Below are 16,430 nucleotides of genomic sequence, written 5' to 3'. Positions count from 1 at the left end.
TGTGCTGGAAAAAATATTATCACTCAATCATATAAGGTACTACTTTGAAAAAAACTGCAATTAAATTCAATTCATTTCTTGGAAACGTGTTGAACTGAATATAAAATTACTGTTTCTCGACTCTGCCATTTGTGTCAATGGTTGCTCAACATTCAGGCACAGGACTCAGGGTCCAAGGCAATTCTATAATATTTTAGATTGATCTCAAGATTGTTTTTGGATGGCAAATGTTCATTTGATCTCAACCTTCCAAAATACCCACCCTACCATCACAATCACATTATTACTGGCTTTGGTTTGTAATTTGTACAAGGATAACCCAATTCCCATGTTTTATATATGGGCTGTCAAACCAACTATTAAATATAGACCCCAATGAGTACCAGTTGCATATTCTGAATTTCATAGTGATCTAAATATATGGAAGGGACAATGGGGATGAAATTCTTTATGTCACTAAGTAGCAACTTTAAAGCATGTGCACTTATAAAAGGAAAATCCCATTATCATATTGCATAATCCAAGTGGCTACACTTAGGTGCAAAACGAGTTTCACCTCAAGATTTCTGACAGGAAAACTGTTCTCATCTATCAATGGAAGTGAAGATATTTTACTTCATATCTTTTTGTTCAGAGAAGGTGAGGCTTGTGGATCACAATCACTGATTAAATGCAATACATCTTTGAAGTTCTCTGTACCCAGGTTTGAGTTCAAAGGAGAATTTATAGATACACAAAGTGTTTCTCCTCTCAGTCTTCAGTTGATTGTTTAGCTTTGATTCCAAGAGGCAGCACTCCCCAGAAGGATAGGGTTTGGTAATATCGGCTTGGAAAATATGATATTTGAAATTACATTGTCAAAATGTGCAATCCAAAGCTGTCTTTATTGAACTACAAACTTTTGGGAATACTTTTGGAGATTTCCTTTTAAGTTTATTTTTAATTTTCCTGATTCGTAGTGTTTGTGTTTATCGGCTTATACAAATTCTGTGCCCATTACAATTTGAGAAAAGTTTCTGTAAAGCTTTTGGTCTATAACAATCCTTCATCAGAATCACAATATTTTGAGGCAACAATCAAGCTGGTGTCCAGCACTACCTAGCACCACAAATTGCTCAGCTATGGCACAACTTAAGCACCTTGATCTATGTCATGTTAATACTAGATCAACACAACTACCATCAACACATGGCTGTGGAGAGAAGTAAATCACAGTAAATCACTGGAAATAATACAAAGTAGATTTTCACACAATACTAGTTTTGCAGGCACTTGAATCACTATTAGGAATGTGATGATTAAGTAGCAGCCTAGTGGAGGAATCCCTCCATAATTTATCTGGGAAATCTCCAAATCATTTGAAAGAACTTTCGTCCCCCAGTAGAATATGGTATCAGGTCTATTTTCTACATTGCACAGCACATTTTGTAATTATACATAAAAATTGTGGTGGGAGGCAGGAATGGTCCCTGACTTTGCAGAGCTCTGAAATAACATCAGTGATTGAGCAGAGTGAAGCATATATAAACTGGAATTCATATAAACAGATCAACTATTGTATATATTGTGCCACAAACAGAACAATGCTCTAATAATGTAATGTGCTTGATATATAGCAGTTGCTAATAATAATAGTAATTCATAGAAACTTACCTCAAAGAAGGCCATTTGGCCCATCAATTCTGCACCAGCTCTCAGAGCAAGGTTCTCTTTCAATCCCACTTCCCAATGCATATCTACACACTCTTTCAAGCCTCTATCCTTCATATATCTGTCTACTTTCCTCTTGAAACCCAAAACAGACCATCTCTACCATCTTACATGGCAGGGCATTCCACATCCCAACAACTCTCTTGAGTGAAATAATTTTGCCTAAGATCTCCTTTTGCTATCAACCCTGAAACCCTAGTCACTGACTTCGCTACAAGTGAAATAGCTTTTCCCTATTTACCCGTTAGACCGCCTCATAATTCTAGAATATTCACTATAAATTATAAATTAGTTAACATTAATATCAATAATCATTTTTAACCAATTGAGAGACAAAGCAAAGATAACATATCTCACTGCTTATGTTTCAGGAAACCTCATGTGCTACAAAGTGAGTAAAACAACCAACCAGCTCCATGCTAACGTCCTATTTCACTTACCCCATAATTTCATAATATAATCTGCAAACAAACTAATTTCTGAACATCACAATTCTTGAAATATGAATACTATCTCAATGGTTCCCAAACCACATTAATATGAAACAAAGATAATCTGAATTGACAGCAACTGATTTTCAAGATTATATGGTTGTGTGATGCTTCAGCATCAATTGGGTATGAAGCACTCCACATACCTATTGTATAATATCTCTTGAGTTCACTCCGCCTGGTGTTGCGTCTCTGCGTATTGGCAGCATTGTTCTGCACCTCCTCTAATGTAGTTGTCTTGGCAACAGTAGAGGACTTGCTGGTTTGTGATGATGCATCATTGGCTGCCAATGGATTGCCAAATCCTTGGGAGGTTATGTCCACCGACTGGGACTTTTTCTTCAGTCTGTAAAACAGGGAGACAATCAAATATTTATCTTAGTGCACACGAGGAGGGACACGCTTTCTACTGTGGTTATTTTACATAATGCTCTTCACACCTTTCAATCACAAACCACAAAATGGACAGTGATATCATTATCTATTCAATCAGCTCCTGAAGGGCTACAATCAATGGCTCAAGTGGATGGGAGAAATTTAGAGGATTTGGAGAAACCCTTGTCCTCTCTATGTTCACTCCTGCTCTTCATAAAAGTCCCAAAATGGACATTTTCCACCTGGGTAGTTGAAGCTTGCAACAATATACCCCAGGAATGATCACCAGTTTTGAGAAGTGGAGGTGAGAAAATTGACCAGCCAAAAATTGGGTGTTTGTGGTGTCAGATTCTGGTCATGGTGGTAGCTTGACTCAGTTGGTAGCACTCTTGCCTTTTAATCGCGGTTGTCGGTTCAAGCCTCATGTTGGGACTTTGAACTCACAATCTTGGCTGACATGAGGGAATACTATACATTGGAAAGTTCAATACTAAAACATAGTACAATTTGGGTTAACTAATTTTCAACAATTATGTTGAATAATAAACTTCTTAATCTTTTATCGTCTATTCAACAATCAGTGGCAATAAGGTTTTCCACTTTACTGATATATCGCAATTCCTTCACGACCAACGCCTGAACTTTCTCAATTCTTCCTATCATTATGGTAAAATATCATAATTAAAAAAAAGTGTCAACATGATGAGTGGGCATTTTGATTTATTACTGTCTGTAGTAATTATCTTTTTTGCCTAATGAATGCACGTGTATGAATGAACCTCACTCTTCTCCATTAAGAGTCCAATGAGAATGAATCCCCACTCTTTGCTGCAACAGCTAGAATATTGAGCATTCAGTAATAGCAAACAGCTACAGGGCAGCCTAGCAAAAATGCAATGGCTCAGATCCAAAAATAGAGACATTGTGTTGTAACACGTTGGAAGAAAATGGTCACCAGGCAGTGGCGATGTCACTTTCTATGTCCCGTGCTAGCATGACTTCACTTGCTTCATGAATCATAGAATTATACAGCACAGAAGGAGGCCATTCAGCCTGTCGTGTGTGTGCCAGCTCTTTGAAAAGAGCTATCCAAAAAATCACATCATGTTCATGAGAAGTGACATCCAGCCTTTGTCAGCTGAGTGTTGCATGCTTCCACACTTGACAAATCTGTCTAAGCAAATCTGTGCTCAAACAGGATGCGTTCTAATTGAACAGCGCTATATTTGGGCAAGAGAAGAATAAAAACTATCAGGATTAATAAGGTTAAAAAAAAACTTTCATTCTTCACGGTGAACACATCACTTGCCTTTTAACTGTGTGTTGTCTAATACATTAACATGGTAACTAGTGATAAGACAGGCTAAAAGATCGCATGAGAAGAGGTTAGCGGATAACATAAAGGGGAATCCTAAAATATTTTACAAGCACATAAAGGAAAAAAGATTAGTTAAAGGTAGGGTGGGGCCAATCAAAGACAATGACGGCAATCTTGTTGTGGAGGCAGAGGGTATAGCTGATGTACTGAACGAGTACTTTGCATCTGTCTTCACAACGGAAATGGATGCCCCAAATGCCGCAGTATTGGATGAGAGGGTAGATGAAATAGATCAGATTACTATAGACAGAGAGGAAGTTCTGAAAAGATTGGCTGGGCTTAAAATTGATAAGTCACCAGGACAGATGGGTTTCACCCAAGGTTGCTGTGGGAGATACGGGTTCAAATAGCGGAGGCTTTGGCCATTATATTTCAATCTTCATTGGACACAGGAGTGGTGCCAAGAGACTGGAGAGTGGCTAATGTTACCCCCCTCTCCAAAAAGGGGCAGAAAGACAAACCCGGAAATTACAGGCCAGTCAGTTTAACTTCGGTAGTAGGAAAACTACTGGAGACCATAATCCGGAACAGAATAAATCTCTACTTAGAGGAACATGAGGTAATTAGAGACAGCCAACATGGATTTTTCGAAGAGGTGACTGCGAGGGTTGATGAGAGAAATGTGGTGGACGTTATGTACATGGATTTCAAAAAGGCTTTTGACACAGTACCGCATAAGAGATTAATAAAAAAATTAGAGGCCCACGTTATTAAGGGGACAGTGGCAGTTTGGATTAAGAACTGGCTGAGTGACAGAAAGCAGAGGGAGGTGGTTAATGGGTGTTTCTCGAAATGGAAGGAGGTGTGCAGCAGTGTCCCCCAGGGATCAGTATTGGGACCACTGCTCTTTCTAATATATATTAATGATCTGGACTTGGGCATAGAGAGCACTATTTCCAAGTTTGCAGATGATACAAAGTTAGGTAGGGTAGTAAATAGTGAGGAGGACTGTAACCAACTGCAAGCAGACATACACAGAATGGTGGAATGGGCTGACATGTGGCAGATGGATTTCAATGTGGATAAGTGTGAGGGGATACACTTAGGTCGGAAAAATGATAGGAGGCATTATAGACTTGGTAGCTCAATCTTAAGGGGGGGTGAACGTACAGAGAGATCTGGGTGTTCAAGTAAGCGAATCATTAAAGATTGCGGGGCAGGTAGATAAGGCAGTAAAAAAGGCATTTGGTGTACTGAGCTTTATTAGTAGGGGCATAGAGTATAAGAGTAGGGAGGTTGTGGTTAATCTATACAAAACACTGGTTAGGCCTCAGCTGGAGTACTGTGTCCAGTTCTGGGCACCTTACTTCAGGAAGAACATTAAGGCACTGGAAAGGGTGCAGAGGAGATTCACGAGAATGATACCAGGAATGGGGAACCTTAGCTATGAGGACAGGCTGGAGAGGTTAGGACTTTTCCCATTAGAGCAGAGAAGGTTACGCGGGGATCTGATAGAGGTCTTGAAGATCATGAAAGGTTTCGACAGGCTAGATAGGGAAAAGCTGTTTCCGCTGGTAGGTATATCTGTGACCCGTGGTCACAGTCTTAAGATATCTACCAAAAGAAGCAGAGGGGAGGTTAGAAGAAATTTTTTCACTCAGCGAGTTGTTCGAATTTGGAATGATCTGCCTGAAAGGGTAGTGAAGTCTGATTCGATAACAGCTTTTAAGAGAGAACTGGATAGGTATCTGGGGAAGACGGGTTTGCAGGGTTATGGGGAGAAAGCTGGTGATTGGGGTTAGTGAAAGTGATTTGCTCTGTCAAAGAGCTGGCGCAGACTTGATGGGCCGAATGGCCTCCTTCTGTGCCGTAACATTCTATAAATCTATGAATCTAACTACAGATCCTACAGCTGAAATTCAAAATCAGACAACTGGATTTTGCTTTGTCTGAATTATTTTGTTGCTCATCTTAGATTTGCATGCACAATCGGAAGACTGGAATTTATCATGAATGCTGCCAAGTAGTATCAGGCCATACATTCCAAGATATCAATCGCTGGAAATCATTGTCTCAATCGCTGCCCAACTTCTACAATTATATGGACCCCTTGAGAGAGTGATCAGAATTTTTTGGCCGGTTTATTTCAGATACGACAAGCCAACATAACACTAGATCGCAGGTTCAGGGTTAAGATGGATAATCTTATGTCAGCCACTGAAAAGTAATGCATTATGCAGAGGATAACGAACAGCTGGCCCGCTTACTAAGATGGGTGGTAAAGACTGGCATGTTGGATTAACTAACAGTTTGATCTTGTCATGGGAAGTGAGTATTCTGCAAAGATGAGATCAAATGAGGTGCAGCATCATCTTCATCCAAATATCTCATGTGATTTTCCTGGGAATTTGTGACTCTCAGAATCATACAATTGTTAAAAACATGATAATTGTTTTCCTGTAAATACCGAAACTGTCTAAAATAACTGGGAAAAATGCCTTTTTACTGCACTAATAAAGAAATATACTGACAAAGCCTTTCTCTGACATTCTGGAATAAACTTCCAACTTAAATAGTCATGAAGGATTAAATATTATATATTTAATGGAGGATATGCATTGCCCACATGGATTATTAGTGAAGGCCAGATGGTCCGAAGGAAATATGACTCACAGCTTGAGTACATGAAAGTAGTAATACTGTATCAATAGTAAATGTACTCACTTACCCATATAGTTAACAATAACAACAATCCCTGCATTTGATGTAACACCTTATCATGTCGAATAAACTCTTCACAAGATTTACTTAAGTGCAGCGACTGTGTATTCATAGGCAAAAGTGGCAGCCAATTTGTGCACAGCAATGACCCACAAACAGCCATGCAGTGAATGACCAATCTGGGGGATTGGTGCCAGCAACCATGCACGCAGAACAAAATTGTTGTGTTCAGAAAATATAAAATTCAAAGTGCTATGCATTGGAAAGCTCTGTTGTAATTAGTTTGTACACCACTGACATTTCACACTCTGATACATTTATGTTAATACAACCTTTAACGTCAGGACGTCAGGAGGAACTTCCTTCCATTTTCAAATAGTGCCATTGAATCTTTAATCTGAGCAGGCAGATGGGACCTTGGTTTAATGTCTCATCCAAAAGATGACACTTCTGATGATCCAGTGACTCACCCAGCACTGAAATGTCAGCCTAGGCTATGAGTTCAAAGTCCCAATGAGGAGCTTGACTTGGAGGCGAGAGTGCTGCCAACTGAGCCAGGCCGACATTTGTCACAGTCCTACCGAAAACCCTTTAAACTGTTATTGATGTCATACAAAAAAAAGCTAGAAAAAATATATATTTTCTCCAGTGAAGCCTCTGTGTTTCAATTTGTGGACACTTCCACCAAAGAACGGCCTGGATAAAAATTACAACAACTTGCATTTATATAGCACTCCTCATGCAGGGTAGGGTCCCTGTACGTGTCAGTGACCCAGTACGACGCTGAGCCAGGTGGGGTGGGGGTGACCATAGGCACGGTTGAATAGGAAGGTTTTCAGGCGTGACCTGCCAGTTGTTGATCACACTTGACACAAAATTATATGGATTGCCGAAATGTCCCCCAGAGAACAATAATTCATCATCCAGTCATTCTTTAACCCTTATCTCACTGGCACACAAAATTACTGTCTCCTTTTGGGATCAACCATGAATCATTCGATAATATTTGAAAATTCACCTTGTGTTCATGTGCAATATAACCTGTATTATAGAAAACTAAACTATGAATTAATTAACTCTGCTGGTTGGGAAAATTACTAACCATTCCAATGTGCATTTTACAATGGTATTTTCCTATCACTGTATAAGTACAGCCTGATAACATTGGTAAATTTACCCTCAACCAAAGAATTAAGGACACAGAGAGAATAACATGTGTGGATTGAATGTTTATATAGTTGAAACACATAGGTAGTCTTCTTGATGCAGTCAAGAAGCAGAATACATTGCAGAATCTTAATACAGGGTAACCCTATTACAATGCCCTAGTATTAGCTTGACTGCACCATAGTGCTGGCATGTTGGACCCACGTTAACTGAAAGTTTGGGACACCTGACTTCTAGTATTGACAATGACTAAATTTAGGGCACCTCCACCATCACTTCCTGTGCGTTGTACATGCGCAGAAAGCATGTGACTTCCATCATGTGGCAAGAAAGAAGTCATGTTTCATGCACATGCAGCATGCACAAAGTGTCATCAGCAGTAATGACATGGAAGTCAGGTTTTTTCATGTTTTGCTTATTACGGAGCCTCTGGAATGCTGAAACAACTGGAGTCCTTTAGCTCAGTGGTTAGAGCACTCGCCTCACAAGCGAGAAACTTGGATTCGATTCCCAGCAGGGCGGAGCTGTGGGCAAGTTTCCTTACTCCACATGCCTGAAAATAATCCCTCAAGAAAAAACAATAACAAATTGGTCACTTCAATCCACGACTGTTTGTGGCACTGCTTTGCACAACTGGCTGCTGAGTTTTGCCCACAAATATACAGTCCATTCACTTTACAGTATATTCTGTGAAGCGCTTTGAGACGTCTAGAAGACATGAAAAACGCTATATCAAATGCAAAGATTAGTTATTATTAACTGCATTATAATGGAGTTGCCCTAGTAATAATAATCCTTGCATTTCATATGTTGTCTATGAAGTCAAAATATATCAAAGAACGTCAGGGAAATGTTATAAAGTACAATGACTTTGTGTTTGTAGGCAAATGTAAATCCAATCTGTGCACAGCAGCCATGAATATAGCATGTTCCTGCCATGAATGAACAGTGAATGACTGATTTATCTGGGGGATTGTTTGCCAGGAAACTGGGAGAAACTTTCTTCGCACTTCAAATAGTGTCAATATATTTTTAATATCAACCTGATCCTCCTGACGTGAAAGGCGCTATACAAATATAATCTTGTTGTTGTAGCTTGTTGTTGAACAGGCAGACGGGACCTCAGTGTATCATCTCATTCCTAGGACGGCACCATTGACAATGCAATACTCCCCCATTACTGCACTGGAGTGTCAGCCTAGATCACAAGTGCATAACCTTCCCTCACAAAATTGAGTAGAATGGTCTTTGGAAGTAGTGAGCCAAGTTGCCTTCTCTCATTCCAAGCCTTCTTGGAAGAAAGGTTAAAAACAAGTCTTTTGATGCTGTTCGAAAATGACAGTTAAACTTGCTATAATAAGAACAACTGAAATAAAATTATCCAGGTGTTACAATCCCATCAAGTATTGTCTTGCTTGATGAGATGAGTACCTAGACTTTATGTTCCACCCACTGAATAAATTCATTCTGTTGTCAAAAGCCTCACTGAGATTGCAGCCCTGTTGAAAATCTGATGCCTTTTGTGTGAAATGCAGGTTTTCATTCAGTGTTTTCCAATGCTTTTATTTAAATTGAATCACCAAAGGAGTGGCTGGATGGTTGTGACACAAAGATTTCTTGATCAATTAATTGTGCATTTGAATTCAGCAGAACATTTCTCCATCAGTCAGCAGCACGTTGGTCAGGATGTAACAAAGTAACAAAGGCTGTGATACTTCAATGATTCATAAAAAAACATAACTTGGAAGTCCACAGATATCCCAGAAACCTAAGTTGAGTTACTTAGTGAAATGTCACCATTAATTTGCTCATTATGTTTAACACACACACAGTTTTTTTTTCCAAAAAGAGAATCTCTGTTCCTGCTAACTCAAGACCACCTTACTGTCATTTGGAATTCTCACTAGTTTGATTTGAAGACTCTTAAGCATGGAGATAGGCTTCTATATGTCAGCTATTAAGCTGACCAAATAAAAACAGTCAGCATCTTCTAGTCCTAAAATATGTCACATAGCACATCAGATGTGTATTACAAACAGTTTACATTGCTCTATGGAGGATGTGATGTTAAACCGAATTCTTGACTGCCTGTGTGGGTGGTTGTTAAAGATCTCATGCAACTATTTGAGAAAGAGGCATCCTAGAAAACATAAAATTGGTCATTCACTTCATGGCTGTTTGTGGGACTTGCTGTTTGCTTATTGACTGCTGCATTCATCAGTACAGTTTATAATAAATCCTGTGAAGTTCTTTCAAATGTTCAACAATGTGAGAAGACATTGAATTTTGAAATGTAAGGATATTATTGTTCCAGTGGGAGTCTAGACATAGTATTGACAGGCAGTATAACCAAATCTCTTGCTTTTACCATGATTTTTACATAGACAGTAATTCTAGTAATTGCAATAGTGACTTTGAAGTGACAGACAAATGTGGAAACCTGCAGTTTGTAGGAAAGAGGTTCTAATGCATTTTAATAGAGCAACACAAATCTTTAACACATGAAGCATCTACCTGCTCACCAGATGAGTTTTTTCAAACCATAACTAATGTACTTACACTTAGTTTCTCATTTGCAGTTAAAGAGGATTAGATGCTTAAAGGAGATAATACTAATAATCCTTGCATTTGATATAGCGCCTTATCACATTTTTGCAACGTCTCAAAGCGCTTCACAGAATATACTATAAAGTGAATTGAATGTATTTTTTATTGTCCCTTTTTTGTGAGAAAAATGAAATGTATCAACTGGGGCAATTTGAATAATTCTGAATACTAATTTAAATCAATTAAAAAACAACTCAACTAGATGTGCACCCAATTGAAAATACAATTCTGATTGTTAATGAAGCTGATCTGAAGCTGATTATGATACAGCATATTGTAAATGTCAGCTTTTCCTTCCTTGTGTGATCTGCTCTGTATAAGTACCTTCCCTCTACCTACACTGCCTCCTTTAAATTTACACAGCAACATTTCTGCAATAAATTTCCCAATAATATTGTCAAACCAAATTATTACAAACTTGTAGTGATCTGCAAAGGAAGTTGTTCTTATCAGGCATTCCCGTTCCTGTGATTTGAACTATTCTCCTGACCAGTGACAGATTAGCCACCCAATAGGGCTGGGGATTGTCACGAAAAAATGGGGGCTGATTTGTGAGGGTTGACAAATCATCTGCACATTTTAAAAGCCTTGTCAGGCTTAAATGGAACTTCTGAACTAGGCTGCACAAGGTGGCAAGCATCGAGAGCCACTTACAGGGGAGCTTGGGAAATTTCCCGATTTCCTGTCCCCCCAGTCCAACTCTGCTCCTGAGTGGAAAAAAGGTTTTATTGGAGCCAGGGTGAACACTTATGATATATTAGAATCTATTTTAAAATCTCCCATTCCAAACATGGGTTTTCCTGTCAGATGCGAGTTTAGCTCAGGTGGGAGCACATTCTTCAGCGGCCCCCACCCTCAGTTTGAACTCCTAGCCAATTCTGTGAAGCACTTTGGGACTACCTGAAAGGTGTGATATAGATGTAAACGTAGTTGTTGATACTGCAGTGCTGAGGGGAGTGCTGCATTGTTGCGAATCAGCTGTCAAACTAAAGTCCCATCTCCCTGTTCTTCATGTGAATGTTAACAATCCAAAAGAACTGTGTGCTTTGGGGCCAAGAATCCCTCAGATGAATAGATCATTTACCTCATGGTTGGTTGCACAATTTTGCTGTATGTAAAAAATAGTTGCTTCATTTGCATCTCCATGGCTTCTCTAAGTTTGTTTGTCAAATTAGTCTGGACTGTTGACAAATGGTATCCTGCTTTGTGCTCAATCTTGTAGCCACTAAAAAATTGGACTAAGATTGGAAATTGTGCAGATGGGTGAGATTCTCTCTCCTGCAGTCGAGAAGGAGTTCTACTCATGTTGCAGAGATGAAAAGTTAATACTGGCCTTTGACTGTTTGTCTGGAAGAAGGGTATTTTCAGCAGAGCTACAGAGTATTCATTTACATTGAGGGTAAGCAACAGCTGGAACAAGTTTTCCTAAGAGGATAGAAGCCAGGTCACTGGACTCATTTAAGAAAGGCTCAATATGGTGACAGGAAAATTCTTTGGTTCTTACTGTAGAAGGATGAGATCAAATGGTCGAATGACCTTCTTCACTCACACTTCTCTTCAACTTGGATCTCGAGAACATCAAGATGACTGGGACATCACAAACCATGCTATAAGGGTCCTCCCACCATGTTGAAGGCAGATTCCCAGCAGTTAGCTGATGAGGAAACTCTGAGGCGTGGGGCAACAGATGCTGGAAGGTATTAACTGGAGTCCGAGATCATGAGCACACGTTCGTACATCCAGGGCTTGGAATCCACCTTGATTGGTTTACAGAGAGGCAAGCAGCCACAACACAACTTCCACCCCCACCACTGCAGAATATCAGCTTAGACGATGTGAGTCCAATTCCCGATGTGGGACTTGGACTCAGGCTGACATACCACTATGTGGGGAAATGGATGTTAACATCCCGGGTTGCAGCAGACCTCGAGGAAGACATTGCTTGATGAGTGGGGACCCTGGTCAAATGTTAATTAGAAATCGTGGCTGGAAATGTGTTCCATATCCAACATAGTAAAAAGATTATCTTTTTTAGTAAGGTAGGGCTCCTGGTTGCTTTTGTTGATGGTTAAAATAAATTATGAAGAAGGATGGAGAGGACAAAAAGCTCACATTCCAAATGACTAGCTTGTCCACAAGTATTATAAATGGCACTGGCAGACGGTAGGAGCTTGCGAGCCCTCCCAAGGAAACACTAGGGCACAAACCAGGGTGCTTTACAGCAGAGTGAAAATAATGAGTAGAATACAAACAATAGTGAGTGAGATTTTGGTCATTTATTTCTTTAAAAGAAGAATTTATTCTGTGCATTAAATCTCATAAACCCATATGACATCTGGAATCACAACTGAAATCCTGTTTTTTGTTTTAATGTTGGCCCCTTATTTTAACTTGCTTCAATGAAATGACAGCTTGTGAGAGTGCATTATGTTTTAATATTCCAAAAATGATCCATTGTGACGGACTTGCATTAGAGAATGTCATTATCTAGGATCCAGGCTTCTCATTCCAATCCCTTAGTTGTTTGAAAGAATAACATTGAGTGATTATCTAACTCAAATTGACTTCCATGAATGATTTTTCAACACACAACTGCTATTAATTGGGGTCTGATCTCTCTCTTTTCATCTTGCACTTCTGATATGAGCAAATAGTGACAGCCAATTATTTTTAAAAAGTCACTGGAAAAAAGATACCAATGGAACTTTACTTTGCTACCCTGAGGTTCTGTCAAAGCATAGCAAATACTTCTATATTTACAAGACACAGTTGGTCTCATGCATGAACTATCAAGCCTTTCAGTACTATGCTATTGAGCATTATTTGGCATTTCTAGAACATCTCCACAATGCTTCATTCATTCTGCCTTATGGGTTTAAATGTACTTTTAAATATGCTGCTAATGTATGTTCAAGGCATTATTTAGGCAGTAAAGATCTTCATTAAGCTATTAGAAAAGATCTTAATGAATAGGTCGGAAGGACAAAATAAATCATTTGTTAATTTAGGAAACCATGGTCTTGGGATTCATTCCTGTTGATTATTTTCATTGCGTGGTTTCTGAACAATCTGAGCTCCATTCAGCTCCCTGTAACCTTTAAGAACTGCTCTTACATCTCAGCTTATGTTTAAATCAATGTAATTTTCTTGGTATCTGACACACATAGAAACTCATCACCTCACTTAAGCCATTCCCCAATGTAAGAAGGACTCAGACAAAGTAAAAACCACACTTGCATAGCCTGTTAGCGTTACACTATCTGAACACAGTCCCTTGGTCAAAATGTCAAGAGGGTGAATGGTGTCCAAGGAAACACATCCTACCATATGTCAGTGGCTTCAGCAGAAGAGGAGAAAATATTGGGAGGAGGTCATTCATATTATATATTTAAATAATGCATTTATTTTGTTACAAGAGAATGGAGAAAGATATATAAAGAGATAATAATAATAATAATAATAATCCTTGCATTTGATATAGCATCTTATCATGTCGTTGAGATGTCTCAAAGTACTTCACAGTGGATTGACTTTATATTTTGTGGATTGATTGATCGTGGATTGATTGACCAAATTATTTTTTATTTTTGAAGGGGTTATTACCCCCAGAAAGCGATCTGCCAATTGACTATCAACCGGGTTCCTACTTACTGCTAGGTAAACAGAGACATGTGGCTTAGGGAAACTTGCCCAACATTTCGTCCTGCCCGGGAATCAAACCCAGGTCCTCTCAATTGTGAGGCAACACCTGAGCTAAGGGATTCCATGTCTTATAGCACCTAATAGTGATTATTAGGGCATCATGCATCAACTTCCCATAACTATGGAAACTCAAATAAAAATGTTGAAGTGAAGGATGAGTTAAGAGTTCTGTACCAGCTCTGTCTAATAGTTGTAAGTATGGACATATTTTTACCATCCTCAAAGTTCACTGGATCTTGAGACCCATTTCAGGTTTCTCCTGTTCCCATCTGATTTGGTGACGTGATAGATAGGAAGGAGGTATGTGCCTTCTAGACAGGTTGCATTTAATCCTTCCTGTCAGCCTGCCCCGTGAGTCAATCTGCAGATGCCAGGAAGGAGTTACGTACCTTCCAGATAGGCTCCATTTAAGCCTTCACGTCAGATTGCCCTGGGAGTCAATCTCTAACTGCACGATGCATTGAATATACTGAGCTGGCTGGATATTGTGCATTCCCAATGGTGCTATCTTTTTCAGATTTCTTCATCCAAACCAATCTTGTAATCTTGAGATTGTGCTTCACCTTTGAGTCATGCTTTTTTCATATATATGTTTTTCAGGTTCATATTCTGAGCCTGTTTTATTCTGCTCCTTGTTTAAAGCAACATTCAGCACCCCTCTATTGATCCAAACCATCCTGCCACCTTGTCAAAGTCACAAACAATGTTTTCTGTTTCTCTTTCTCTCTGTGACTAGAGCTCACTGTGATTTTGAGTCCTCCTTGGCCAGGCTGCTGCCTTTGACACCATTGACCATTTTATTCCCCCTTGATTGCCTTTCCTCTCTCGTTCATCTCTGTGAACCACATATTCCTGGTTCTAATCCAATTTAACCCATTGCCTTCTCTTTATATCAAAACAACTTGAAATCATATATAGTGCCCTTCATGTAGGATAATATCTCATTGCACTTCATAGTGTCAGTTATCAAGCAAGGGAGAAACAGAGATGACCATAAGTGTGATCAAAGAGGTAGGTTTTTAGGTGGGATTTAAAGCAGATAAAGAGAAGGGGGCAAGGTGCAGGTGCTGCCAAAGCGCTCAATCACACCTTCAGCACCTCTTGAATCGACCTGTCAGAAGTCCTCCTTGCCACTTTCCCAGTCCCACTATTCACAAGTTTCAGCTCATCCAAATTTTCATCACCAACCTTCACACCTGCATACAGAACTTCACACACTTATCAACCCCATCTGCGCCAAGCTCCACTGCTCCTAACCACCTAACAGGATTAATTTCAAGTTCCTCGCCCTCACCTACAAACGCAAGTTGCTGGTGTATATCTCAAGAAATGGATTCTGAAAAGGTACACACTCAATGATCTTGATCAGTTAATTCACACTAAGGGACATTTCAGGCTGCTTTCCTGGAAACTTCTAGATCCAAAACCCCAAATCACTTATTCTCATGGACAATGAAAAACTCCTTTCCACAATGCAGGTTTTCAGACCTATGTTAAAACCTGCTTCTTCGACTGTGTCTATGGTCTACTTCCTCCGACTCCCACACCTCCCTCCCCACCCAGTTAGGCATCTACTACACCATTGTAAAGTGTTCCGAGACATTATTCTACATGAAGGACCCTATGTAAATGCACATTGTTTTTGAGATATTAAATTCATTTCAAATAGCTTGTTTGCAAACTGACAGCACTGTCATCACCACACACTTGTTTCATCTAAGCGCCTGAGAGTTTGCACTCATTTTAGTTTTTAAAACCAAAATAATTCAAAGACAGCAGTGACTGAGGGAAAGCAGTGAATAACTAACAACAAACCCTTCCTGACATTCCATCTTAGAAACAGAGAAAGGTTTATGTGAGTTTATGAATAAAAGTCACAAAATCAATTGCTAGACAAAGCATTGATTGTGAGAATGCACAACAGGTAAGTATATCTCTGTGACTTGTTAATCTGCTCAATTGCTCAAAGAGCTGGATCACATCTGTTTTTCAAGTCAGAGTCCATCAAGTCCTGCTGCACTATGGACCCTGGCAGAGAGTCCGAAACTTTTAACCATACTCATTTTTATTCTTCTAAATGCTACAACTTTCTGAGCTTCCACACCTCAGCTAAAGGACAGTATTCACAAACCTCCTGAGTTAGGGACTGCAACATACTCTTACATCCAAACAAATCCATGCTGCCAATTGATAGAAGCATTTGGTAACAACTTTTAGTGGGGAAATTGCCCTTCTCTGCACTTGGTTTTAAACAACTAGCTACACAAAGGACCACCAGTAAAATTATAAGAAATTCTGGGCAAATATAAAATGCCAGCATTAAAATAATAATTCAGAAT

At 39.4% G+C, this 16,430-nt stretch overlaps 1 protein-coding gene across 2 annotated transcripts in view; it reads right to left on the bottom strand.

The window, feature by feature from the left end:
- The window catches only part of oxr1a (oxidation resistance 1a), a 270,847-nt gene that overhangs the window by 171,211 nt on the left and 83,206 nt on the right, over positions 1-16,430 (bottom strand). For both annotated transcript variants that reach the window (XM_007902691.2, XM_007902692.2), the window contains exon 3: positions 2,348-2,547. In XM_007902691.2, coding sequence (XP_007900882.1) covers positions 2,348-2,547 — 200 coding nt within the window. The remainder of the gene's footprint in view (positions 1-2,347; positions 2,548-16,430) is intronic.

This window comes from Callorhinchus milii, unplaced genomic scaffold (genome assembly GCF_018977255.1).
Source record: "Callorhinchus milii isolate IMCB2004 unplaced genomic scaffold, IMCB_Cmil_1.0 Scaffold2, whole genome shotgun sequence".
Taxonomy (NCBI): Eukaryota; Metazoa; Chordata; class Chondrichthyes; order Chimaeriformes; family Callorhinchidae; genus Callorhinchus; species Callorhinchus milii.
This window is presented reverse-complemented; position numbering and strand designations above follow the sequence as displayed.